The sequence below is a fragment of the Lepisosteus platostomus genome, chromosome 26 (genome assembly GCF_059453375.1).
Source record: "Lepisosteus platostomus isolate fLepPlt1 chromosome 26, fLepPlt1.hap1, whole genome shotgun sequence".
In the NCBI taxonomy this organism is placed as follows: Eukaryota; Metazoa; Chordata; class Actinopteri; order Semionotiformes; family Lepisosteidae; genus Lepisosteus; species Lepisosteus platostomus.
Genome location: NC_142636.1, coordinates 6,016,570 through 6,042,921, shown reverse-complemented (window position 1 = coordinate 6,042,921; position 26,352 = coordinate 6,016,570). Strand labels below are relative to the sequence as shown.

General features: G+C 45.9%; 1 protein-coding gene across 1 annotated transcript; it reads left to right on the top strand.

Moving 5' to 3' along the window:
• The first annotated feature begins 1,151 nt into the window (after positions 1-1,151).
• LOC148639822 (fish-egg lectin-like) lies at positions 1,152-8,050 on the top strand. The gene is made up of 4 exons (XM_088621601.1): positions 1,152-1,289; positions 7,131-7,200; positions 7,395-7,737; positions 7,829-8,050. Exons 1-4 carry the CDS (start codon positions 1,152-1,154, stop codon positions 7,968-7,970), a joined length of 693 nt encoding a protein of 230 aa, XP_088477727.1. The 3' UTR covers positions 7,971-8,050.
• The last annotated feature ends 18,302 nt before the right edge of the window (positions 8,051-26,352 follow it).

Genomic DNA, 26,352 nt, shown 5'->3' with positions numbered 1-26,352 from the left:
AGTATCTTATGCCACCGTCTGGCATAAAGGACTCATCCTCAAGCTGCTTCGAATCATCCCAAACATGAAAATGGTCCCTTTTATCCAAGACCTAATCTCTAGAAGATCATTTAGCTTAACACTAGGCAATGACAGCTCCAGGAAATTTTACCTTAAGAAGGGTGTCCCACAAGGCTTGGTGCTGGTGCCAATGCTGTTTAACATCTACACAGCTGACCTGCCATGTACAGCTGCCAAAAAGTACATAGATGCAGACGCCATCACTATTATGCATTGCTCCACAGACATTAAAGCAATAGAAACTACACTATCGATTGACCTGAACAAGCTGAACTGCTACTTCTGGAGGTTAAAACTTAGCATCACCAAGACAGTGAGCAGCATTTTCCACCTCGCCAATCGCCTTGCTAACATAACAATCAACGTCAAGTGCAAAGACAAAACTATTCCATTTGAGAAAAGCCCGAAATATTTAGGAGTTGTCCTTGACCGCTCACTGACCTTCAAGCAACATCTCGAACAAACAGCAGCAAAAATCCAAGCAAGGAACAACCTCCTGCAAAGACTAGCTGGCACTAGCTGGGATGCAAATTTCACCGTCTAACACACCTCTGTGCTTTCTCTAGCCTTCTCGGTAGCTGAGTACTGCTCTCCTGCCCGGCACAACAGCAGCCACACGAAGAAGGTAGACACAGCCCTGAACAACCGTATGCGCATTATCACCGGGTGCATTAGACCTTCGCCCACTGAATTGCTACCGATTCTCAGTGGCATCTGTCCACCTAATCTTTGCAGAGAAGCAAGTTGCATCAACCTTGCACTGAAAGCCTCGGAGGACTCCAACCTTCTGCTGCACGATGCCATCTGCAACCGGAACACCGCGATCCTCCGACTAGAAAACCGGCACTCACCTTCTAACACAATGAGGCGCCTCATGAAAGAAGCAAACAACGACAATGGCACCAACTGGGCTAACAAAAAGTGGCAAGACGCGTGGAATAATAACAACCACAGACTGAAACAATTTATTGACAAAGTATCTAACAAACCCGCTGGAAATGACCTACCCAGACAAGCCTGGGTCAAGCTGAACCGACTAAGAACCGGACGTGGCCGTTTCCGGGCCACCCTACACAAGTGGGGTCTCACTGATGACCCAATTTGCGAATGCGCGCGATGGCAAGGAGCAGAAGGCCGACCACATCCTATACTCCTGCCCTCGCTTCAGATGCCCCGGCAGCTTGACCGATTCGGATGATGCCAGCCGCGACTGGCTGAGGCACCTGACTGTGACAATATAACTATGTAACCTCTGCATGTTAAGCTCATACGAATGAAAAAAATATAGACTGTACATATTCAGATAGCTAGGAGCTCCTTTCCTAGCAATTACAGCTGCAAGTCTCTGTAGTAATGGTGCACATGTGTACAGAAGGATCTGCACTTCTTCATCTGATGCCATTCCAGTGTTGCTTTGAACTGAGATTATTTCTCTGCTACTTTCCTGGATTTTGCTTCATCCATTTTGCCCTCTATTTGACAACACACCCAGTGCTTGCTGAGCAGCAATGAGAAGCAGAACAGTGACAATACTGTCTCCGCCATGCCTCACAGTAGGAGTAGTTAATTATGCTGTTTGTACAGCATGTTTACATCAAACTGTTCCAATTTCAATTAAAATACAAAATGTTTTAGTTACATTTACAATCTACCCAAGCCCTACTGAGAAGCCAGAATGTTCCAGTTTTGATTCATGAATGTTTTATGACACAAAATACTGAAATTATTTACAAAACACTTTTAAAAATGGAAGGACACTGTATGTAATTCTTACAAAGGAAAATAAAACTAAACAAGAGCATTATGGTATGTTGTAAGACTATCTGACATTCCCCTGGTATTTGTTGAGCTAAAGTTCAGATTCAGAAAACTTGTCTCTTGTAGAGTGTGAGGTAGGGCATTCCATGGAAATGAAGCAAATACAGTTCTGTTTGGTTCCTTAGAGCATTAAAAGTCAATAAGATCTTATATTGAATATGACTTCATGCAATGTATAGCTTTAAGCGTAGGAGGGATACGCTGCCCTGTTCTGGTGTGAGATAGAAGTCCTAGTCTCAGAAATGTGCACATATTGTAACTTACTGAGACGAATATTAGGGGTGCTATAGAGCACGGAGCTGCAGAAACCAGACCTCGATGTTATCAATGAATGCACTCGGCATCAGACATTGATTGAAATTGCCTAATATGGGAACGTTTCTCAGGTGAAAAAATAGATCTGGAATCAAGTTTTTCACATGGTGCTCAAAAGAAAGAAGAGGATTAAGTGTGAGTTCCAGATTTCTGCCTCTATCTGATGCCTTCATGGAGAAGCCATCCACCATTACTGTGAAGCTCCCCAAAGTGTTCCCAGCTGACATTTGCTGCAAACCAGTTAAATTTCTGTTTTGTCACTATTTAGTTTCAAGGAATTTGATGTCAGCAAGAGCTTCATGCTATATAGTCAAGAGATAAGCGATGAAGGTGAAAGATCAGAGGGGGAAGAGGTTTAAAAGTAAATCTGCAAAACGTATCTTCTGCCGAACAATGAATCTGAAGACCATATTTGCGTATGATCTGAGTGGGAAGGGGCATACAGATAATGGAGAGCAATGGGCCCAAGACTGAACCGTGAGGCACACCTTGACTGACTGGGGCCATGAGGGATTTATGAGGACCATGAGAAACAAAATGCTGCCTGCCCGTCAAATGTAAGAGGAACCAGTTAAAAACAGCACAACTAATAGACATGAATGTCTGCAAGCATTTGAGAAACAATGAATGATACTGTGTTTAAAGGGGCCACTAATATCAAGGTGCATAAGAATACTGAGAGCCCCTGAGTCAGATGCAGCCAGTAAATCATTCACAACCCTGACAAGATGATGTAGCAGTGTAGCAGTGGTTACTAATCCTGGTTCCTGAAGGTCAGTGTATCTGCAGGTTTTATCCCAGATCGACTCTTAACATAAATGAGCTCATCAGTAGTTGAACAGCTCCCATTTCTGAAGACACCTGAAAACCCGCAGGTACACTGGCCCTTCAGGACCAGGATTGGAGATGCTTAACGGGTAGTTTGCTCAACTCATAAATGAGCTTATACATGTAGTTTATAAAGAGAAAAGACTCAGTCTGATGGGCTTTAATTAATTTGCAATGTGATAGAAATACAACATAAAATACTCAGTCTTTGTGCACTATAACAAAAACGCCAACAGAGGATGACATACAGTGTTACAAAATAAGATTTTTTATTTATGTTATTTCAGTGACCACTTCAATATCTTCCCAGCAGGGGGCGTGCCTTTTCATAACTGACGAGCATTTTACCTCCAGGGCAGAATCGCAGCTGAGAGGAGAGGTGTTAGTAGGAGCAGTAGGTGGTGCTTACCCTGCTTTGAGTGAAGTGTCCAGAAAAGTGTATCTAAGTGTACGAAATTATTATGAATGAATAAAACAGTAATAAAATCAGGAGAACACTTATTTTCCACAAACCTAGACCTGTAAGAGTGGGAAGTGACTTCTGAAACAGGTTACAGAATACAGGACTGAGTTGGTCAAGGGAGAGACACCAGTGGGCCCAATTCCAGTGTTAAAAATGGCCTCTGCTGGTTCACTGCTCTCAAACTGAGCTAAGAAAGAATTCAGTTCATTTACATGGTGGCCCAAGGTGTGAGGCTCAAGCAAGCTGTTACTGTGGAGGACTTGGCCGTCTGGCCTGGTCCTGTTTCCATTCATCAATTTCTCCACCTGGGATTTCTCATCTCTTTTAGGCTGTGTTGTAACAGAAAGAATAAAGTTCTGGATCCCGAAATGAAGTTAAACAGATGAGTTTATTGCATGTGTAGCGGCGAGGCTTATTAATAAGGCAGAATCAAGTGTTTCTGAGCTTTCCCAAATTAGGCCTCATTTCTCTGTTCATCTCTGTGGTGCAGCCACAGAGAAACCATGCAGGCTGATTTAGGGTTCCTTTGATAAAAGACAGCTCCCAAAGGGGGATGCAATTAGCTAAGCCTGGCTATCATGATCAATGGTCATCCATTGGCACCTATCTGTCTAGGGAGTGCCAGTTGGACATCTGGACTGCATTACTAAGTGTCAGGAGTAATTGACTCATATCTCACCTTGATCAACCAATCAGGGACTGGTAGGGCCGAGTAACCCACATGGGACTCTGATGCCCATGGAACTTTCAGCCAATCAATGAGCTGAAGTTCCTCCAGGTAAAAACAGGCAACACAGAGAGCCTGAGAGATTCAGAAGGGATTCAGGAGAATTCTGTGGACAATACTTAAGGGAATTCAAAGGAGAATTCCAGGCCAGGACGGCCCAGGAGCAGAAGGCTCCCAAGGGCAGGACATTCTCGCAGCGCGCCTCCTGACCATCCTGAGACTCAGCCCGGACAACCACAGAACGGCCAGTGTGTCCGAGTGCCAGAACTTTCTTTTGTTCTAAGAGTCTAGAGCGGAGGTTGCCAGAGAGTAACTAGAGGATCCACCCGAGGTTAGCACCAGCAGCAGGCCTCGTGAACAGGTCGGAACTGTGGACAGCTGAATCACTATTCAGAACTAGCTCTTCATCAGGAACGAACCGGTCCTCTTCCTGACTTGCTGGGACCCACAGTCATCTTTTCTCCTGTGCGCAAACTTTGCTAGTTAAAGCCAACACTAACTAGCAGGCCAGTGAGCATCAGCAGCGCACCGTCGCAAGCCGCACAGCACAGCCTGGCACCGAGCCAGAGAGCGCGGATTGGACAGCAACAAGCCTGCAACTGTTTCTTTGTGCCCGCAGGAGATCTGAATCCCCAGAAATTGGAAGAGTATTCAACTTCAATGCATTACAGCTCGAGAATTCAATTGTTATCCCAACCAGTTGATATCAATTTAATTCCTAAGAGTTATGTACTTGTTTCGAGTATCTAATGTAGAAGTTATAACCAAGTTCATTTATGAAACGGTCTAAATGAATGATATACTGAACGTATGTCCTCTTGATATGTGTAACACTTTGTAACTGATTGAATATATACATTTTGTATTCTGATAACCCTCTCGATAAGATCTGTTAGGTTTATATGGATATTCTATGTATTAATAAATGTATCCTCGTGTATTAGTACCTGCGTGTGTGCGTTGTTTGAGTTATGTCGCATGGTTGGATTCTAAAGCCATCAAAAGAATCAACTTTGTGATTTACTGCTACAATTAATAATTGTCTCAGTAAATGCCCAAACCCTACAGAACTGGTGCCTTCAGAGAGCCACTACATTACATATTTGGCGTCCCTGAACGGCTATGAATCACTACACATGCAAGGAACAGTAGAACCAAAGTCTTGTTCCCGCAAGGAACAACAAAACCGAAGGATTGTTCAAAGTGCTGGTACAAAGCTTTCGGGTTATATAGCCCTTTCCTGCCGCTTCTGACATAGCTCATTACTATGGTAAAGGGGGGGAGGTCACGGTGTTTGGACAGTTTACAGACTTTGGCCAAATGGTCAGTGTTAGTTTTCCGTCCCTGGGGGGTTTCATAGCTGGCATCTGGAATCCTTATCAGTTATCCCCCTTTCCTGCCATAACTCAAGTCTGATACTTAGAAGTCCAGTCCTCACGCAGAAAGGAATCAGTTAACCCCTTCTTCACATCTTGTATCTTCAGCTGTTTTAATTCTTTCTGTGTCTTCCTTTGAATCACTTTCCTCCATTATATATCATTTCCTTTGTATCTGTTTAGATGGAATCACATTTCAACACAAAAATGTATGTAGTAATGACATCTACCTTGTCTTTAATATCCTCACAGACAAACACCCTCCAATCTGCAGTCAAGAAACGACCAGCGGCTGTGATTTATGGAATTCACACACAAGCCTTTCTAAAGTGGGAGCAATCTGGTCCCACAGAGAAAATCCACATGGAAGACATGCAAGCTCCACACAGCAGGAAATCCAGCTGGACATCAACCCCAGGAACTGTGAGGCAGCAGTCCTCAATCCACACCACTGTGCTGTCTAAATGGTCACTCGTGAATTAGGAGCTGTAAGAGCTACAATATCATTAATTCCCCATTCTGAATGCAGGAACTTGTGCTTTCATAAATGTTTGTTATCATTTATCCCTTACTTGTATCAGATTAATTGAGAAAACAAGACAGGATCTGGAAGATTTCAAATCAGGGCCCAGGTATTATCCTCTGAGTGCTCAGAAAAATTGAATCAGATGAAAAAAATGTTAGAGGACAAAGACTGCAGAGGTCTGTAACAAGATATTCAGCTTTGCAATATGTTTCAGAGGAAGTCTTGATACAACTAATTATCTAATTCAGTTATTTTTTGCATTCAACAATTACAACGTTTTCTGTCGCCACGATTACTACACCCTGAGGATGAGCTCTGTGGACGAATGTAATTCATGTCTTCTATAATTGAAACTTGAGTGATTCAATCAGCAGCTCATTATGGTTCAATTTAACACCTGGTTAGACAGGTGTGTGTAGGAGCTGAAGCTCAGCAGTCTTGACTATATAAAGGCCACTGCTGGTGCTAATAGTATGCATGAGGTTTGTGGGATCACTTATCAACATGGAAGGGAGAGGGTGTTTGCTTGTGGGATGCCTTCTAGGTAAGGTTTGGATATACTGATTTAAGCCAAAGTAGTAGGGGAAGGACAGATGGAGATGTAGTAATTGCATGCTGCTAATAGTTATGGGTTTCTTTGTATCTGGTTGGGTCTTGAGTATAGATGTTGCTTAAAAGATACCTGGACTGAGTGTTAAATCCATGCCTTAGATGTTTCCATGTACTATAGAAGTTCTGCAAGACCTTGTTAGTATTCCCCTATGTGTGATCACTAAGAGCCCAGGCTACTTCTTCCTGATCTGGCTGGTGGTCATTGATCCAGTGGCGTCCTCTCCTCCCCAGTGTCTGTGGCTAGAGCCCTGCAGTGTCGGGCTGTGCCTGGCAGTCTGAAGCAGATAGATGCTGGTGCTGGAAGGGTGTGTGGAGTCGACAATGCAGACAACCTGGTCAGCTACCAGGGCAACAGCTGGGGCTCTCTGGCCATGAAGGGGAAACATGTGAGTGTGGGGTCAGCAGGACTCTGGAGTGAGTCTCGCAAGCCTTGTGTTCAAGTGGCTTGGAGGAAGGTGGATCCGAGTGCAACCAGGTGAGGCTACAGCTGATCTAGAGAGGTTGGAAATGGTAGCTTTCAGATTTCTCCATGAATCTACCAGGCTCTGCCAGGCCACCTGTCAATGCGTTTTCTGGCTGAAGGCAGCTATTTCACTCCCTTGTAACTGAGGGATGAGCACTGCACTGCCCCCTGCTGAGAACAGCTGTATTTCTTGCTCTCCTCTGCAGGCTCCCTCATCCAGATTGATGCTGGTGGAGACAAGTTTGTGGTTGGTGTCAATGCTGCCAATTCCATCTTCTGCCTGAACAGCGGGCCTGTGCTGCAGTATGCTGGCCAGGGCAACATCCCCTGGATTCCTGTCGTGGGCTCCCTCAAGTACTATTCCTGTGGACCTTTTGGTTGCTGGGGAGTGAACAGGCTGGACCAGATCTTTGTCAAGCTGGATGTGAGTGGGGATTCCTGCAGAGGCTCCGACAGGTGGTACCCCATTCAGGGCTCCCTGTCCCTGGTGGAGGTGGGCTCAGATGGCAGTGTGTATGGGGTGAACAGGAATGGAGTGGTCTTCAAGAGGTGAGCTGGGGGTGACTGGGGGAAGGGATAACACATGGGTGCGTGATTCTCTAATTCTGGGCTGCTCTAACCCTGTGCTTCTTCCTTGCAGGGTTGGTATTGATGCCTGTAACGCCTTTGGCAGGAGGTGGTGGGCTCTAAGGGCAGCTGGTGTGGCCAGGCATGTGTCCTATGACCGAGGGATCCTCTGGGTTGTGTGCAAAGATGGCCGAGTCCAGAGGTGCCAGGTCTGAGCAGCCTGTGTGGCCTGGTCCTGGGAGGAGAGCAGTGGAAGTGTCTTCTGAGCCAAATAAAAGTGCCAATGAAAGCCTCAGTGTTGTTCAATGCTTCTTCCTGCTCATGTTTCTCTTTTGCTACAATTCAAGAACTAAGGGTAACAAGTTAGTGCTTCTACGTTTTCTGACAGTAGAAATTGTTTCTGTATGTTTTATATACTGTGCATGGTAAGTGCTTATTGACAGTGGCAAGCCAAGCCACATAGACAAGCAGTTTGCCAGGAAAGTTAAACAAGATTATTCATGACAGTTGGTGATGACTTGACTCAGCAGATGATAACAGTCACAGCAGCTTCACCCATCCTGAACTGATTGCAGCAACTTCCACCCTCAAGACAGGGAAAGCTCCAGGACCTGACCACCTGCATCCTGAACAGCTTACCCATCTCTCTGTACTTGCCTTAGAATGGCTACTAGCATTTTTCAACAGTTGCCTTTTACTAAACAAAATGTGTAAGATCTGGCAACCCACTGAAGCTAAGCAGGTGTGAGCCTGGTCAGTACCTGGATGGGAGACCTCCTGGGGAAACACTGAGGTTAGTGGGGCCAGCAGGGGGCGCTCACCCTGCGGCTCATGTGGGTCCTAATGCCCCAGTGTAGTGACGGGGACACTATACTGTAAACAGGGGCCGTCCTTCAGATGAGATGTGAAACTGAGTCCTGACTCTCTGTGGTCATTCAAAATCCCAGGGTGTTTCTCAAAAAGAGTAGGGGTGTACCCCGGCGTCCTGGCCAAATTTCCCATTGGCCTTTATCAATCATGGCCTCCTAACAATCCCCCTCTATGAATTGGCTTCATTACTCTGCTCTCCTCCCCACTGATTGCTGATGTGTGGTGAGCGTTCTGGCACACTATGGCTGCCGTCGCATCATCCAGGTGGATGCTGCACGTTGGTGGTGGTGGTGGAGGGGAGTCCCCATTACCTGTAAAGCGCTTTGAGTGGACTGTCCAGAAAAGCGCTCTATAAGTGTAAGCTATTATTATTAACAGAAAAAGTCATTGCTATTCTTAAACCAAACAAATCACCTGAGGCCCCAAAAAGCTACCGGCCAATCAGCCTCCTCCGCATCACCTTCAAGCTTATGGAAAGGCTAATATACAACAGAATAAGCTCTATCATAGACCCACAGCTCCAAATGAACGAGCAGGTTTCAGGCCGAATAGATCAACAACCGACCAGGTCTGCTGTATGGTCGAGGATATCGAACAATGCCTCCAAGAAAAAAGAAAGCGGGTGCTGTTCTTGTGGACGTAAGAGTATCTTATGCCACCGTCTGGCATAAAGGACTCATACTCAAGCTGCTTCGAATCATCCCAAAAATGAAAATGGTCCCTTTTATCCAAGACCTAATCTCTAGAAGATCATTTAGCTTAACACTAGGCAATGACAGCTCCAGGAAATTTTACCTTAAGAAGGGTGTCCCACAAGCCTTGGTGCTGGTGCCAATGCTGTTTAACATCTACACAGCTGACCTGCCATGTACAGCTGCCAAAAAGTACATAGATGCAGACGCCATCACTATTATGCATTGCTCCACAGACATCAAAGCAATGGAAACTACACTATCGATTGACCTGAACAAGCTGAACTGCTACTTCTGGAGGTTAAAACTTAGCATCACCAAGACAGTGAGCAGCATTTTCCACCTCGCCAATCGCCTTGCTAACATAACAATCAACGTCAAGTGCAAAGACAAAACTATTCCATTTGAGAAAAGCCCGAAATATCTAGGAGTTGTCCTTGACCGCTCACTGACCTTCAAGCAACATCTCGAACAAACAGCAGCAAAAATCCAAGCAAGGAACAACCTCCTGCAAAGACTAGCTGGCACTAGCTGGGGTGCAAATTTCACCGTCTAACACACCTCTGTGCTTTCTCTAGCCTTCTCGGTAGCTGAGTACTGCTCTCCTGCCCGGCACAACAGCAGCCACACGAAGAAGGTAGACACAGCCCTGAACAACCGTATGCGGATTATCACCGGGTGCATTAGACCTTTGCCCACTGAATTGCTACCGATTCTCAGCGGCATCCGTCCACCTAATCTTTGCAGAGAAGCAAGTTGCATCAACCTTGCACTGAAAGCCTCGGAGGACTCCAACCTTCTGCTGCACGATGCCATCTGCAACCGGAACACCGCGATCCTCCGACTAGAAAACCGGCACTCACCTTCTAACACAATGAGGCACCTCATGAAAGAAGCAAACAACGACAATGGCACCAACTGGGCTAACAAAAAGTGGCAAGACGCGTGGAATAATAACAACCACAGACTGAAACAATTTATTGACAAAGTATCTAACAAACCCGCTGGAAATGACCTACCCAGACAAGCCTGGGTCAAGCTGAACCGACTAAGAATTGGACGTTGCCGTTTCCGGGCCACCCTACACAAGTGGGGTCTCACTGATGACCCAATTTGCGAATGCGCGCGATGGCAAGGAGCAGAAGGCCGACCACATCCTATACTCCTGCCCTCGCTTCAGATGCCCCGGCAGCTTGACAGATTCGGATGATGCCAGCCGCGACTGGCTGAGGCACCTGACTGTGACAATATAACTATGTTACCTCTGCATGTTAAGCTCATACGAATGAAAAAAATATAGACTGTACATATTCAGATAGCTAGGAGCTCCTTTCCTAGCAATTACAGCTGCAAGTCTCTGTTGTAATGGTGCACATGTGTACAGAAGGATCTGCACTTCTTCATCTGATGCCATTCCAGTGTTGCTTTGAACTGAGATTATTTCTCTGCTACTTTCCTGGATTTTGCTTCATCCATTTTGCCCTCTATTTGACAACACACCCAGTGCTTGCTGAGCAGCAATGAGAAGCAGAACAGTGACAATCCTGTCTCCGCCATGCCTCACAGTAGGAGTAGTTAATTATGCTGTTTGTACAGCATGTTTACATCAAACTGTTCCAATTTCAATTAAAATACAAAATGTTTTAGTTACATTTACAATCTACCCATGCCCTACTGAGAAGCCATAATGTTCCAGTTTTGATTCATGAATGTTTTATGACACAAAATACTGAAATTATTTACAAAACACTTTTAAAAATGGAAGGACACTGTATGTAATTCTTACAAAGGAAAATAAAACTAAAAAGATTTCAGATTCAGAAAACTTGTCTCTTGTAGAGTGTGAGGTAGGGCATTCCATGGAAATGGAGCAAATACAGTTCTGTTTGGTTCCTTAGAGCATTAAAAGTCAATAAGATCTTATATTGAATATGACTTCATGCAATGTATAGCTTTAAGTGTAGGAGGGATACGCTGCCCTGTTCTGGTGTGAGATAGAAGTCCTAGTCTCAGAAATGTGCACATATTGTAACTTACTGAGACGAATATTAGGGGTGCTATAGAGCACGGAGCTGCAGAAACCAGACCTCGATGTTATCAATGAATGCACTCGGCATCAGACATTGATTGAAATTGCCTAATATGGGAACGTTTCTCAGGTGAAAAAATAGATCTTGAATCAAGTTTTTCACATGGTGCTCAAAAGAAAGGAGAGGATTAAGTGTGACTTTCAGATTTCTGCCTCTATCTGATGCCTTCATGGAGAAGCCATCCACCATTACTGTGAAGCTCCCCAAAGTGTTCCCAGCTGACATTTGCTGCAAACCAGTTAAATTTCTGTTTTGTCACTATTTACAGTAGTTTCAAGGAATCTGATGTCAGCAAGAGCTTCATGCTATATAGTCAAGAGATAAGCGATGAAGGTGAAAGATCAGTGTCACGCCCCTCATTCTCCCTCGCAAACGACGTTACATTCCCGGAACCTCTGCTTCCCAATCTCATCCCTGATTGAACCCAGCACATTCTCACATGCATCAGATTCCTCAAATTCTCACTCCCTAACCAATCATCCAATCACACCCCTTTCCTTTCAGTATTTAAACCCCCTTCGCACACCTTCCCACGCTCACTATTGAGAAGCCTTTCTTAGTATTCTCCAGTGCGCGTTTCCAAACCTTTTGACTGATCTCCTGTTACGAATCTTCTGCTTCTGCCTCTTGACCTCGCCTTCTGGATTTTGCCTTTGAATTGTTTTGGATTTCTCTCGTTACCGGACCCTCTGCCTCCCTTATCGACCCAGCCTTTGGATTTCGTCTTTTGGTTTGTCCCTTTGCTACTCCGTGTCCTGTGGGATTCCGGTCACGCACAAGGATCCTTCTATTCCACGTATCGGTTCCGTGACAGAATAGTGAGCCTTACTAAAATGGATCCAGCGGACCAGAGTCAACTTTCTATTCTCCTTGAACACTCCCGGAACCTGGACCTGCTAACTACGGCAGTCCAGCAACTAGCTGACCACTTTGCACTGCCACCGTCTCCCCCACCTGCAGCTCCTGCCCCTGCACCCCCGCTTCAAACACAAACTAATCTTCTACCCCCTCTCCTCCCGGAAAAATTTGATGGTGACTCCTCCAGTTGTCAGGGCTTTCTGACTCAATGTCAGATGGCTTTCCACATCCGCCCAGACTGCTTCCCCACCGATGGAGAAAGAATTGCTTTTATGATATCCTGCCTCTCTGGACGAGCTCTGGAATGGGCTGGACATCTCCTATCTCGAAACGCTCCTGAGACTGCCAACTTCCACCTTTTCCAGACAGCTCTACAATCTACCTTTGGGCAGTTGCACTCTCGCCACCTCATTGTTGCACGCCTCACTTCCCTTACTCAAGGATCTCGCTCTTTTCAGGACTACTCTTCCGAATTCCGTTTTCTGGCTGCTCAACTCGCCTGGGATCACAATGCCCTGATTCACTACTTCCGCCTCGGTTTATCTGATGAACTCAAGGATCACGTTGTGCACCTGCCCCTGGACTTCCCATCACTTGACTCCTTCATTTCTCGAGTTTTTGAACTAGAGCTCAGGCTTCAACAGCGAAGGTCGGACAATCGAACCCCTCCCACACCCTCCCAACTGCCTTCCTTCCATAGACTGACCTCTGAGGAGAGAGATTGCCGACTTCGTGAGGGGCGTTGCCTTTACTGCGGTTCCCCTGATCACCTCCGAGCCGCCTGCCCCGGTCGCCCTCCTCACTCCTATCCACCCGCTGTTATGGCCAGTGTCACTTCTTCCTCTCCCAGATCTGGACTCTTTCTCCCAGCCACCCTGTCATGGACTACTGGACAGACCTCTCTCTCTGCTTTTGTTGATTCGGGCTCTGAAGAGAACTTCCTAGACTCTGGACTCGCTTCGTACTGGAATATTCCCCGGTTGCCAGTCACCCAGCCCATTCGGCTCCTCACTCTTGATGGCTCCCCCCTCTCCCCTGGTCTGGTGAAGTGGCAGACCCCTCCCCTCACTCTTCGCATTGGCGCCACCCACCAGGAAGTCATTCGGTTCTTTCTTATTCAATCCCCTTCTCACCCATTGGTTCTTGGTTTCCCTTGGTTACAGATTCACAACCCACACATCTCCTGGTCACAAAGGGAACTCACAGCCTGGGGTTCCCATTGCCTTTCGCATTGTTGTCAGCTTCCTCAGAAAGTTTTCGTCTCCTGCATATCTCAAGATACCCTCCCCAATATCCCTTCCCAGTACTCGGATCTACACCTAGCCTTCAGTAAACAGAAGGCACTATCCCTCCCGCCTCATCGCCCATCTGACTGTCCTATAGACCTAATCCCAGGGGTTCTACCCCCTAAGGGCCATGTCTATTCACTCTCCAACGAGGAGACTCAGGCTATGGAAGATTATATCCAGGAGTCCTTGGAATCTGGTTTCATCCGCCCCTCTTCCTCACCTGCCTGCGCCGGCTTTTTCTTTGTTAAAAAGAAAGACGGCTCTCTCAGACCCTGCATTGACTATCGCGGTCTGAATAACATAACTATCAAGAACAGTTATCCCCTTCCTCTGATTTCATCAGCTTTGGAATCACTCCGGGGCGCCACTATTTTTTCTAAACTGGATCTCCGCGGTGCTTATAATTTGATCCGCATTCGGGAGGGTGACGAATGGAAGACGGCATTCATTACTACCCACGGTCATTATGAATACCAAGTAATGCCGTTTGGACTGGTTAATGCTCCTGCTGTCTTTCAGGGGTTCATGAATGACATCTTTAGGGATATCTTGCACAAATATGCCCTGGTATACCTGGATGATATCCTAATCTTTTCCCGAAGTCTCCAGGAGCATGTCTCTCATGTGCGCGAGGTTCTTCGTCGTTTGATTCAGAACAAACTCTATGCCAAATTGGAAAAGTGTACTTTCCATGTTTCCCGAATCCGCTTCCTTGGCTACATCCTCTCACCCCTGGGCATTGAAATCGACCCTGCCAAGACTGAATCCATACAGAACTGGCCAACCCCCCAGAATTTAAAACAAATTCAACGCTTCCTGGGATTTTCCAATTTTTATCGCCGTTTTATTAGGAATTTCAGCTCTGTCGTCTCCCCCATTACAGCCCTGACCCGAAAAGGTCCTGATCAAGGGAGATGGACTCCTGAGGCAGACCAAGCTTTCCTTCATCTCAAGAGACTGTTCACCACAGCACCCCTCCTCCGTCACCCAGACCCCAACCTTCCATTCATTCTCGAGGTGGATGCCTCAGCCAACGGAGTCGGTGCCATATTATCTCAACGTCATGGAGAGAAGGGTATCCTCCACCCCTGCGCCTTTTTCTCCAAAAAATTGTCCCGGGCCGAGACTAATTATGATGTTGGAGACCGAGAACTACTGGCTATCAAGCTTGCCCTGGAGGAATGGAGACACTGGTTGGAGGGGGCCCTACACCCTTTTACTATTCTTACGGATCATAAAAATCTCTCTTACCTACAAACTGCCAAACGTTTGAATCCACGCCAGGCCCGCTGGTCACTTTTCTTTTCTAGGTTCCATTTCTTCATTACTTATACACCGGGATCCAAGAACATAAAGGCTGACGCCCTATCTCGCCTCCATGATCCTCCTGACTTTTTGGACCCTCCTGAGCCTATTATACCCCCTGAGAGAATTGTGGCTGCTATTAGATGGGACCTGGAGAACCAAATCCAACGTGCACTTCATAACCAAACCGTTCCCCCCCAATGTCCTCCAGACAGACTCTTCGTTCCTGATACCATACGCTCCACTGTTCTTCGCTGGGGTCATGACTCACTATTTGCAGGTCACCCCGGTGTCAAACGTACCTTGGAATTCATCTCTAGACATTTCTGGTGGCCTTCTATGAGGACTGATGTTACTGGGTACGTGCAGGCCTGTCCCATCTGTGCCACGTCCAAATCCTCCCGTCTTAAGAAGCCCGGTTTACTCCAACCACTCCCAACCCCTAGAAGACCTTGGTCCCACATCTCAGTGGACTTTCTTACGGATCTTCCTGAGAGTCAAGGCAAAACTGCCATTATGGTCGTGGTAGATAGATTTTCGAAGTCGGCTCATTTCATTCCTCTTCCTGCCCTTCCATCTGCTCAAGACATGGCTGACCTCTTCATTCTTCACATCTTCAGACTTCACGGCATTCCTGAGGATATCGTATCAGATCGAGGACCTCAATTCATTTCAAGATTCTGGAGAACTTTTTGCAAATCTCTTGGGACTTCCACATCTCTCACGTCTGGCTATCATCCTGAATCCAATGGACTCACGGAAAGAACCAACCAGGACCTTCTCACTTACCTTCGATCTTACGTCTCTGCTTCTCAAGATGACTGGGTCTCTCTCCTCCCCTGGGCTGAGTATGCCCATAACTCTCTCTCTTCCTCCACCACTGGGATGTCTCCCTTCTATTGCTCTCTAGGATACCAACCCTCTCTTCTCCCGGACTCTATCCCCGATTCGGATATTCCCTGCCTCCAGACGCGCCTCACCTTCCTCAAGAGGATTTGGAGACAAGCCAGATCCGCCCTCCTGAAGACCTCCTTGCGGCAGAAGACCACCGCTGACCGTCATCGACGACCTGTGCCCAGACTACGACGAGGACAGTTTGTCTGGCTGTCTACTAGAAACTTACCCCTTAGACAGCCTTCACATAAGTTGGGACCCCGTTTTATTGGACCTTTTCGCATCCTCTCCCAGCTCACCCCTGTAACCTATCGTCTTGCTCTTCCTCCAACTCTCAGGGTGCACCCCTCCTTCCATGTCTCTCTCCTGAAACCCTACCACAGATCCCCCCTCTCCCGGCCTCGGCCACCTCCACCCCCACCACGACTCATTGACGGTCTACCTTCCTACACGGTCAATAAGATCCTGGATGCCCGCTGGCTCCGAGGTCGCCGACAATTTCTAGTCGACTGGGAGGGCTATGGTCCTGAGGAACGTTCCTGGGTCTGTGAGAAAGATATTTTGGATCGCAGCCTCATTGATGACTTCGTTCGTACTCGCTCTCTGGGGTCGTCGGGAGCCGACCCTAGAGGGGGGGGTACTGTCACGCCCCACATTCTCCCTCGCAAACGACGTTACATTCCCGGAACCTCTGCTTCCCAATCTCATCCCTGATTGAACCCAGCACATTCTCACATGCATCAGATTCCTCAAATTCTCACTCCCTAACCAATCATCCAATCACACCCCTTTCCTTTCAGTATTTAAACCCCCTTCGCACACCTTCCCACGCTCACTATTGAGAAGCCTTTCTTAGTATTCTCCAGTGCGCGTTTCCAAACCTTTTGACTGATCTCCTGTTACGAATCTTCTGCTTCTGCCTCTTGACCTCGCCTTCTGGATTTTGCCTTTGAATTGTTTTGGATTTCTCTCGTTACCGGACCCTCTGCCTCCCTTATCGACCCAGCCTTTGGATTTCGTCTTTTGGTTTGTCCCTTTGCTACTCCGTGTCCTGTGGGATTCCGGTCACGCACAAGGATCCTTCTATTCCACGTATCGGTTCCGTGACAATCAGAGGTGGAAGAGGTTTAAATGTAAATCTGCAAAACGTATCTTCTGCCTAACAATGAATCTGAAGACCATATTTGCGTATGATCTGAGTGGGAAGGGGCATACAGATAATGAAGAGCAATGGGCCCAAGACTGAACCGTGAGGCACACCTCGATTGACTGGGGCCATGAGGGATTTATGAGGACCATGAGAAACAAAATGCTGCCTGCCCGTCAAATGTAAGAGGAACCAGTTAAAAACAGCACAACTAATAGACATGAATGTCTGCAAGCATTTGAGAAACAATGAATGATACTGTGTTTAAAGGGGCCACTAATATCAAGGTGCATAAGAATACTGAGAGCCCCTGAGTCAGATGCAGCCAGTAAATCATTCACAACCCTGACAAGATGATGTAGCAGTGTAGCAGTGGTTACTAATCCTGGTTCCTGAAGGTCAGTGTATCTGCAGGTTTTATCCCAGATCGACTCTTAACATAAATGAGCTCATCAGTAGTTGAACAGCTCCCATTTCTGAAGACACCTGAAAACCCGCAGGTACACTGGCCCTTCAGGACCAGAATTGGAGATGCTTAACGGGTAGTTTGCTCAACTCATAAATGAGCTTATACATGTAGTTTACAAAGAGAAAAGACTCAGTCTGATGGGCTTTAATTAATTTGCAATGTGATAGAAATACAACATAAAATACTCAGTCTTTGTGCACTATAACAAAAACGCCAACAGAGGATGACATACAGTGCTACAAAATAAGATTTTTTATTTATGTTATTTCAGTGACCACTTCAATATCTTCCCAGCAGGGGGCATGTCTTTTCATAACTGACGAGTATTTTACCTCCAGGGCAGAATCGCAGCTGAGAGGAGAGGTGTTAGTAGGAGCAGTAGGGGGTGCTTACCCTGCTTTGAGTGATGTGTCCAGAAAAGTGTATCTAAGTGTACGAAATTATTATGAATGAATAAAACAGTAATAAAATCAGGAGAACACTTATTTTCCACAAACCTAGACCTGTAAGAGTGGGAAGTGACTTCTGAAACATGTTACAGAATACAGGACTGAGTTGGTCAAGGGAGAGACACCAGTGGGCCCAATTCCAGTGTTAAAAATGGCCTCTGCTGGTTCACTGCTCTCAAACTGAGCTAAGAAAGAATTCAGTTCATTTACATGGTGGCCCAAGGTGTGAGGCTCAAGCAAGCTGTTACTGTGGAGGACTTGGCCGTCTGGCCTGGTCCTGTTTCCATTCATCAATTTCTCCACCTGGGATTTCTCATCTCTTTTAGGCTGTGTTGTAACAGAAAGAATAAAGTTCTGGATCCCAAAATGAAGTTAAACAGATGAGTTTATTGCATGTGTAGCGGCGAGGCTTATTAATAAGGCAGAATTAAGTGTTTCTGAGCTTTCCCAAATTAGGCCTCATTTCTCTGTTCATCTCTGTGGTGCAGCCACAGAGAAACCATGCAGGCTGATTTAGGGTTCCTTTGATAAAAGACAGCTCCCAAAGGGGGATGCACTTAGCTAAGCCTGGCTATCATGATCAATGGTCATCCATTGGCGCTGTTGTAACAGAAGAAATAAGGTTCTTGATCCCGAGATGAAGTAAAACAGATAAGTTTATTGCATGCAAGGAACAATAAAGCCGAAGTCTTGTTTCCCGCAAGAAACAACAAAACCGAAGTATTGTTCGCCGTACTGGTACAAACTTTTGGGTTATATACAGTTTTCTTCTCCGTTTCTGACGTCACTCGGTCTGATGGTAAAGAGGGGGGTTCATGGTATTTGGCCAGTTTACGATGTTCACATCTTTCTTCATTCCCCCCTTATAAAATATGGCATACGTCAGTGTAGCCTATTTTTATACATACAATGTCAGGGCAGATCTTTCCTTTCTTGGCGAACAGGTATGTATTGCCATGACATTGTACGTTCCACGGTTATGGCAAGATGTGATACATGTTTTTGTGAATGTGATGATTACAATTATACATATAAACAATACTACTCCTACAGATAAACACTATAAAAAGGTTCCACCCCAGGCCCCAAACACAGACTTTACCCAAGACCCAATTCCCCAATTTTCAGTATAATAGTCCTGATATTTCTGTCCCTCATTGTAAATGTGTTGTGCCAGATCTGAGATGTGCTCAGAATTATCAGGAATATATGTGCAGCATTCAGTGCCAATTACTGCACAAGTTCCTCCTTGGGCCGCCAGTACATAATCTAAAGCTAGTCAGTTCTGCATGGCCACTGTTCTGAGGGCTACCATCTCATCATTAACAGCCTTCAGACTAGATGAGGTAGAATTTGCTAATTCTTCTAAAGTCGAGGCCATTTGAATTAACTCTCGACTCAGAAAGTTCATGCCGGCTTGTGGAAATATTATACCTAAATAATATTCCCAATCAGCCAATTTTCTTTGTGGTCTGTGGTTAGGTCCGAAGGGGGTGTGGGTTTGAACACGGATATGAGGAACCACATATCCTAAATAACATGAGCCAGACCACTGGGCTGGCAACCATGGGTAGGCTCGTTTTCCACAAATGAAATATGTTCCGTTTGGCGCTCCCCATGCCTCTGAAAATAAGAAACTTATACCGAATTGTGGGGTGTGCCGATCCCATCCTGGAATTTGGAAGGTAGAGGTGGATATATTTGCAGCGATGGTAAGGTTGCAACGACTCCATCCAACCAAGTGCAGACCAATTAGTGTGCTGAAAACATATGTTTCCCTCACGTTCCTTATTGAGAGTCAGGTATGGTGGTGTATGGCTTCTGTTATATTTAGGAGCGTAAGAGCCTGTGAAACTCGTTGGCTCTAAGCCTTGCTCCTGTAGATATTGTAATGTTGTGCAGGTTAAAGTCGTGTTATGGCAACCCCCATAGTTTGTCATATTAAAATCTCCTAAATTATCCCTCCAAATGATCATGCCTATGACTTCCTCGAGACGCCAAAGGAATGGCTCCCATAGGAAGTCCTCCCTGTACATATTTGGGTAATGCGGCACACACCCAGCAGGCACTTTGGTTGGTTTTCTTAGCTGTCAGATAGGAGAGGCCTAAAAAGGAATTAATTCCATGTTCTCCTTTGTGGGAGAGATGATCATTAATTCCTGCGGAACATAGTCCTACAGCAACAATTATTGTTATAAACAGAAATTATTTCATTCTGAGTCTGTAAATGGGGATGAGGCTCGTCGGCAGTGTGGCGCGTGGATCCAGCGATCTTTTCCTTCCACTCGAACCGCAGACTCGGTTGTCAACAGGATCTGGTGGGGTCCGTCCCACCTGGGCTGGAGAACCTGTGAAGGAAATTTCCTGATCCACACCCACTCTCCTGGGATGAGGTTGTGCCCTCCTTCAGGTGGTGGTCCCCACGCCTCCAGGACCTGCTCGCGGGCTCCTTGGGTGGCCTCTGTCAGCTACTTGCAATAATACAAAGGAATGGTTGATCCATCTGAGGAAACCCCAGTCTCAGCACCTGTAAGAGAACTTGTTTCAAATTATTACAGGTGGCTTTTGCTGCGGGAACCAAGGCAATCTTGTCCTTGTACTGCACTCCCCCCTTAAGCAGATCTGTTAAGAGTTGTGCTCACCCTGTAAAAAACATTGCACCCAGGCCCTGTTAAAATTTCACAATGCTAGACACAAAAGGGCCTTATCATAACTGCTTCTATTAGACACTCTAAAGCTGAAGCAACTCAGACTTGTGGGTTTCCTTGTCAGGGGAAGCACTCAGAATACCATCAACATACTGAGTGATCACAGCCAGTTGAAGCCACGTGATACCCTGTTCTGCATAGTCATTCTTTGTAATGCATAATATTCCAACCCAATAGATCTGGAATAAAACCACCCATTAAAATCTGGTACTCGGCAAGTAAAACTTGCTGTCCCAATACTCCTGTGGCCTCCTGCCATCTTCCCCTATACATTGCTCTATAGTACACTGTTGAACAGAGGAGTGAAACAAGCATGACAGTAGTGCTCCAGTATCCCCTAACAGAGAAACCATCACTCCATTAACAGTACATTTTTAACCACTGGACTGGGACAGACTTAGGGAGGCTACAAGGGATTTACAGGATCTAATCGTTAGGTAAACAGATCTTCTCACAAGACGTTATTCTCCCCAGTCTCGATTCTAAACCTACAGCGTTTCAGCATGTCTGGTTTCGAGACATTCGAATAAAACCAAATTGTTTCCATTATTGCAACTAATTGTATAAAAATACAAAAACTGTTTAACTACTTTTACGTCCACCTGTACTGTACTTATACGTTTCAGACGCTCTTATATTTTCCAATCTCCTTAAGTTGATTTTCGTCAAGTCTCTTTAGTTACGTCTCTAGCCAGTCCCGCTGGCTAAACACACTCACACCGTCATTTAGTATACCAAAACTCACAGTTACACACATACATGCCGGCACACAAATTCATAAAACACACATACACATCGAGAATATATTTTTCTCTTCGTAATACAATGTGCTGTATTCTTGTTTTACTTCTACATGAATCCTTTTAATTCCTGAAGCGCACTCCAGGTTCGCTGCATTTCTAATTTCGGGTGCGGTACTTTAGCCCACCGGTCAATATCTTACGGTTTTGGATTTGATCGTATGGGGGAAATCAGGGAAGGTAGGTGCGATTGCAGACCCCCTCGACGGGGTGCGAGACAGTGTTAGAGTGGCGCTGTCATCAACGGCGCCAGCCCCTGCTACATCAAGTCCTTTCCCACTTCGAGTGAGAGTACAGATCTGCGGGCACCCTCCCTCTAACAGGGGAGACCCTGATCCGTCTTTATCACACTCATACCAAGTGTTATCCCAATCAGACCCCCCTTCTCCATATGGCCACTGAGGGAATTGATCCCAATTATTTTCGTTTCCTGCCTGTTTGTTCCCCTGTGGGAGAGCAGGATATAACTTAGTCGCTGGCTGCAGCACATTAACCAGTGCAGCGTGACCAGGAGTTAATTCCTAATTCGTTTCTCATTCTCCTGTACTGCCTCTTTTAGCTTTTTTTTTTTCCTATACTCTTTCGTAGCGAGTAAAGTATATCTTCTTCCGGGTTTTATTTTCCCCGTAAACACACTTTTAAGTCACATCCCAATTTCTTTTTTTTTTTCTCATGTATCTGCCACCACTGGTGCCGGCCGTGCACCAGGGTGGGAGCTACATGCTTGTGCTTTTGCCAATCAATACTCATATATGCTTTCTTTACAGGCGTCTTCGCCCCAAATTCCCTCTGACAAACTCAGCTTTTTCCATATTTTTCTCCTTCTTTTCCGTCAACTTACACTTTTCCGATATTTAAACGGACCCTTCCACCACTTTCTCAAACCATCAGTTAGCGCACATGTTCGGTCTCTTTAAGATTTACTTTTGTCGTGTGTGAGGTAACAGCTCATTCAGTAGGGGGATGTTTTCACTTGGAAAAACCTGTGCATTCCTGCACTCATTCAGCTAAGGGCGTCTGTTACCTCCAGATCTAAATGCCTCTCCGAGACTTTAGAGAGGACTTACACCGCACTGTTCACAGGTAAGAAACGAGACCTCGAAAACCCCCTTTCTTGATCAGTAATTCACCATCCCCAGAACGCCAGCATCGCTGCTTTTGCCCCGGGGTGGACTTACGCACTGAGCTCAATCAGGGCGATTCTCGGGTCTCAACGTCCCCCAAATCCTGCCACTTAATGCCCCGCTCCCCACTATGAGGTGCGCCCATGCCAGTGTCGCGCGTGTGTATATGTATTTCACAAACAAGGAAAACACCAAAAACATACATACATATATCTCCTCCACTCCTGCTTCCTTTAAAACAAAAAAAAACCACGCCACGCCAGAAACCACGCCACTCCAATCTGTGCACGATCAAGGCGTAGCTAATCTCAGGACCCCGGGCGTAATTAAAGCCCACACCAATCCTGGATTATACGTGCATTTAATGCACCACTCAGCTCCAGAACCCCGGGTGCAATTAAGGCCCACACCGATCCCGAGAAACAGAACTCCGGGTGCAATTAAGACCCAAACCAGTTCTGACCTTCAGAACTCCGGGTGCAATTAAGACCCACACCAGTCCTGAACTACGTGCATTTAATGCACCACTTGCTCTAGAACCCCGGGCGCACTTAAGGCCCACACCGATTCAGAGCCTCAGAACTCCGGGTGCAATTAAGACCCAAACCAGTTCTGACCTTCAGAACTCCGGGTGCAATTAAGACCCACACCAGTCCTGAACTTCACGGTAAGGGTCCAAAACCCGTTCAAAACTCCACGCGCAATTAAGGCATACACCAGCTTCGAACGCCTGTACACAATACCGCGGAACCCCTGCCAGACCAAATTCTGGGCTTACAGCAAACAACCCATTACATACACCGGTGCCTTCCCCGGGCCAGAGGAATTCAGAAACTCACGTTTACTCCGTCATCTCGGGCGATTCTCGCAGGGAGCAGAGATTTCCCAATCGGTCAGAGAGAGTCGGGACTTTTAAATAAAAGAGGAGTCCTTACCTCTTAGTTATGTGCGCGCTGACCGTCTCTCCTGCCGATGGGAAGTTCTGCGCCTTCTGGAGCATCCGCCGACTACGCCAAATTTGTTGTAACAGAAGAAATAAGGTTCTTGATCCCGAGATGAAGTAAAACAGATAAGTTTATTGCATGCAAGGAACAATAAAGCCGAAGTCTTGTTTCCCGCAAGAAACAACAAAACCGAAGTATTGTTCGCCGTACTGGTACAAACTTTTGGGTTATATAGTTTTCTTCTCCGTTTCTGACGTCACTCGGTCTGATGGTAAAGAGGGGGGTTCATGGTATTTGGCCAGTTTACGATGTTCTGGGCAAATGGTCAGTTTAACATTACACCCAGGGGGGTTCCTAGCTGGCATCTGCAATCCTTATCAGTTAACCCCCTTTCCTGCCATAAACCCCAGCTTGTGACTTGGAAGTCTAAACCCCCTACAGAAAAGATTAAATTCAAACCCCCGTCTTCACATCTTTCTTCAGCGCCTATCTGTCTAGGGAGTGATAGTTGGACATCTGGACTGCATTACTAAGTGTCAGGAGTAAGTGACTCATATCTCACCTTGATCAACCAATCAGGGACTGGTAGGGCCGAGTAACCCACGTGGGACTCTGATGCCCATGGAACTTTAAGCCAATCAATGAGCTGAAGTTCCTCCAGGTAAAAACAGGCAACACAGAGAGCCTGAGAGATTCAGAAGGGATTCAGGAGAATTCTGTGGACAATACTTAAGGGAATTCAAAGGAGAATTCCAGGCCAGGACGGCCCAGGAGCAGAAGGCTCCCAAGGGCAGGACATTCTCGCAGCGCGCCTCCTGACCATCCTGAGACTCAGCCCGGACAACCACGGAACGGCCAGTGTGTCCGAGTGCCAGAACTTTCCTTTGTTCTAAGAGTTTAGAGCGGAGGTTGCCAGAGAGTAACTAGAGGATCCACCCGAGGTTAGCACCAGCAGCAGGCCTCGTGAACAGGTCGGAACTGTGGACAGCTGAATCACTATTCAGAACTAGCTCTTCATCAGGAACGAACCAGTCCTCTTCCTGACTTGCTGGGACCCACAGTCATCTTTTCTCCTGTGCTCAAACTTTGCTAGTTAAAGCCAACACTAACTAACAGGCCAGTGAGCATCAGCAGCGCACCGTCGCAAGCCGCACAGCACAGCCTGGCACCGAGCCAGAGAGCGCGGATTGGACAGCAACAAGCCTGCAACTGTTTCTTTGTGCCCGCAGGAGATCTGAATCCCCAGAAATTGGAAGAGTATTCAACTTCAATGCATTACAGCTCGAGAATTCAATTGTTATCCCAACCAGTTGATATCAATTTAATTCCTAAGAGTTATGTACTTGTTTCGAGTATCTAATGTAGAAGTTATAACCAAGTTCATTTATGAAACGGTCTAAATGAATGATATACTGAACGTATGTCCTCTTGATATGTGTAACACTTTGTAACTGATTGAATATATACCTTTTGTATTCTGATAACCCTCTCGATAAGATCTGTTAGGTTTATATGGATATTCTATGTATTAATAAATGTATCCTCGTGTATTAGTACCTGCGTGTGTGCGTTGTTTGAGTTATGTCGCATGGTTGGATTCTAAAGCCATCAAAAGAATCAACTTTGTGATTTACTGCTACAATTAATAATTGTCTCAGTAAATGCCCAAACCCTACAGAACTGGTGCCTTCAGAGAGCCACTACATTACATACTTGGCGTCCCTGAACGGCTATGACTCACTACACATGCAAGGAACAGTAGAACCAAAGTCTTGTTCCCGCAAGGAACAACAAAACCGAAGGATTGTTCAAAGTGCTGGTACAAAGCTTTCGGGTTATATAGCCCTTTCCTGCCGCTTCTGACATAGCTCATTACTATGGTAAAGGGGGGGAGGTCACGGTGTTTGGACAGTTTACAGACTTTGGCCAAATGGTCAGTGTTAGTTTTCCGTCCCTGGGGGGTTTCCTAGCTGGCATCTGGAATCCTTATCAGTTATCCCCCTTTCCTGCCATAACTCAAGTCTGATAATTAGAAGTCCAGTCCTCACGCAGAAAGGAATCAGTTAACCCCTTCTTCACATCTTGTATCTTCAGCTGTTTTAATTCTTTCTGTGTCTTCTTTTGAATCACTTTCCTCCATTATATATCATTTCCTTTGTATCTGTTTAGATGGAATCACATTTCAACACAAAAATGTATGTAGTAATGACATCTACCTTGTCTTTAATATCCTCACAGACAAACACCCTCCAATCTGCAGTCAAGAAACGACCAGCGGCTGTGATTTATGGAATTCACACACAAGCCTTTCTAAAGTGGGAGCAATCTGGTCCCACAGAGAAAATCCACATGGAAGACATGCAAGCTCCACACAGCAGGAAATCCAGCTGGACATCAACCCCAGGAACTGTGAGGCAGCAGTCCTCAATCCACACCACTGTGCTGTCTAAATGGTCACTCGTGAATTAGGAGCTGTAAGAGCTACAATATCATTAATTCCCCATTCTGAATGCAGGAACTTGTGCTTTCATAAATGTTTGTTATCATTTATCCCTTACTTGTATCAGATTAATTGAGAAAACAAGACAGGATCTGGAAGATTTCAAATCAGGGCCCAGGTATTATCCTCTGAGTGCTCAGAAAAATTGAATCAGATGAAAAAAAAGTTTGAGGACAAAGACTGCAGAGGTCTGTAACAAGATATTCAGCTTTGCAATATGTTTCAGAGGAAGTCTTGATACAACTAATTATCTAATTCAGTTATTTTTTGCATTCAACAATTACAACGTTTTCTGTCGCCACGATTACTACACCCTGAGGATGAGCTCTGTGGACGAATGTAATTCATGTCTTCTATAATTGAAACTTGAGTGATTCAATCAGCAGCTCGTTATGGTTCAATTTAACACCTGGTTAGACAGGTGTGTGTAGGAGCTGAAGCTCAGCAGTCTTGACTAT

Excerpts from the sequence above, each read along its gene's own strand:
- LOC148639822 (XM_088621601.1), top strand. The coding sequence starts at position 1,152 with ATGACCCAATTTGCGAATGCGCGCGATGGCAAGGAGCAGAAGGCCGAC. Across the intron at positions 1,290-7,130 it reads ACTGGCTGAGGCACCTGACT|GACTCTGGAGTGAGTCTCGC; the intron begins GTGACAATATAA and ends TGGGGTCAGCAG. Across the intron at positions 7,201-7,394 it reads GTGGATCCGAGTGCAACCAG|GCTCCCTCATCCAGATTGAT; the intron begins GTGAGGCTACAG and ends TCTCCTCTGCAG.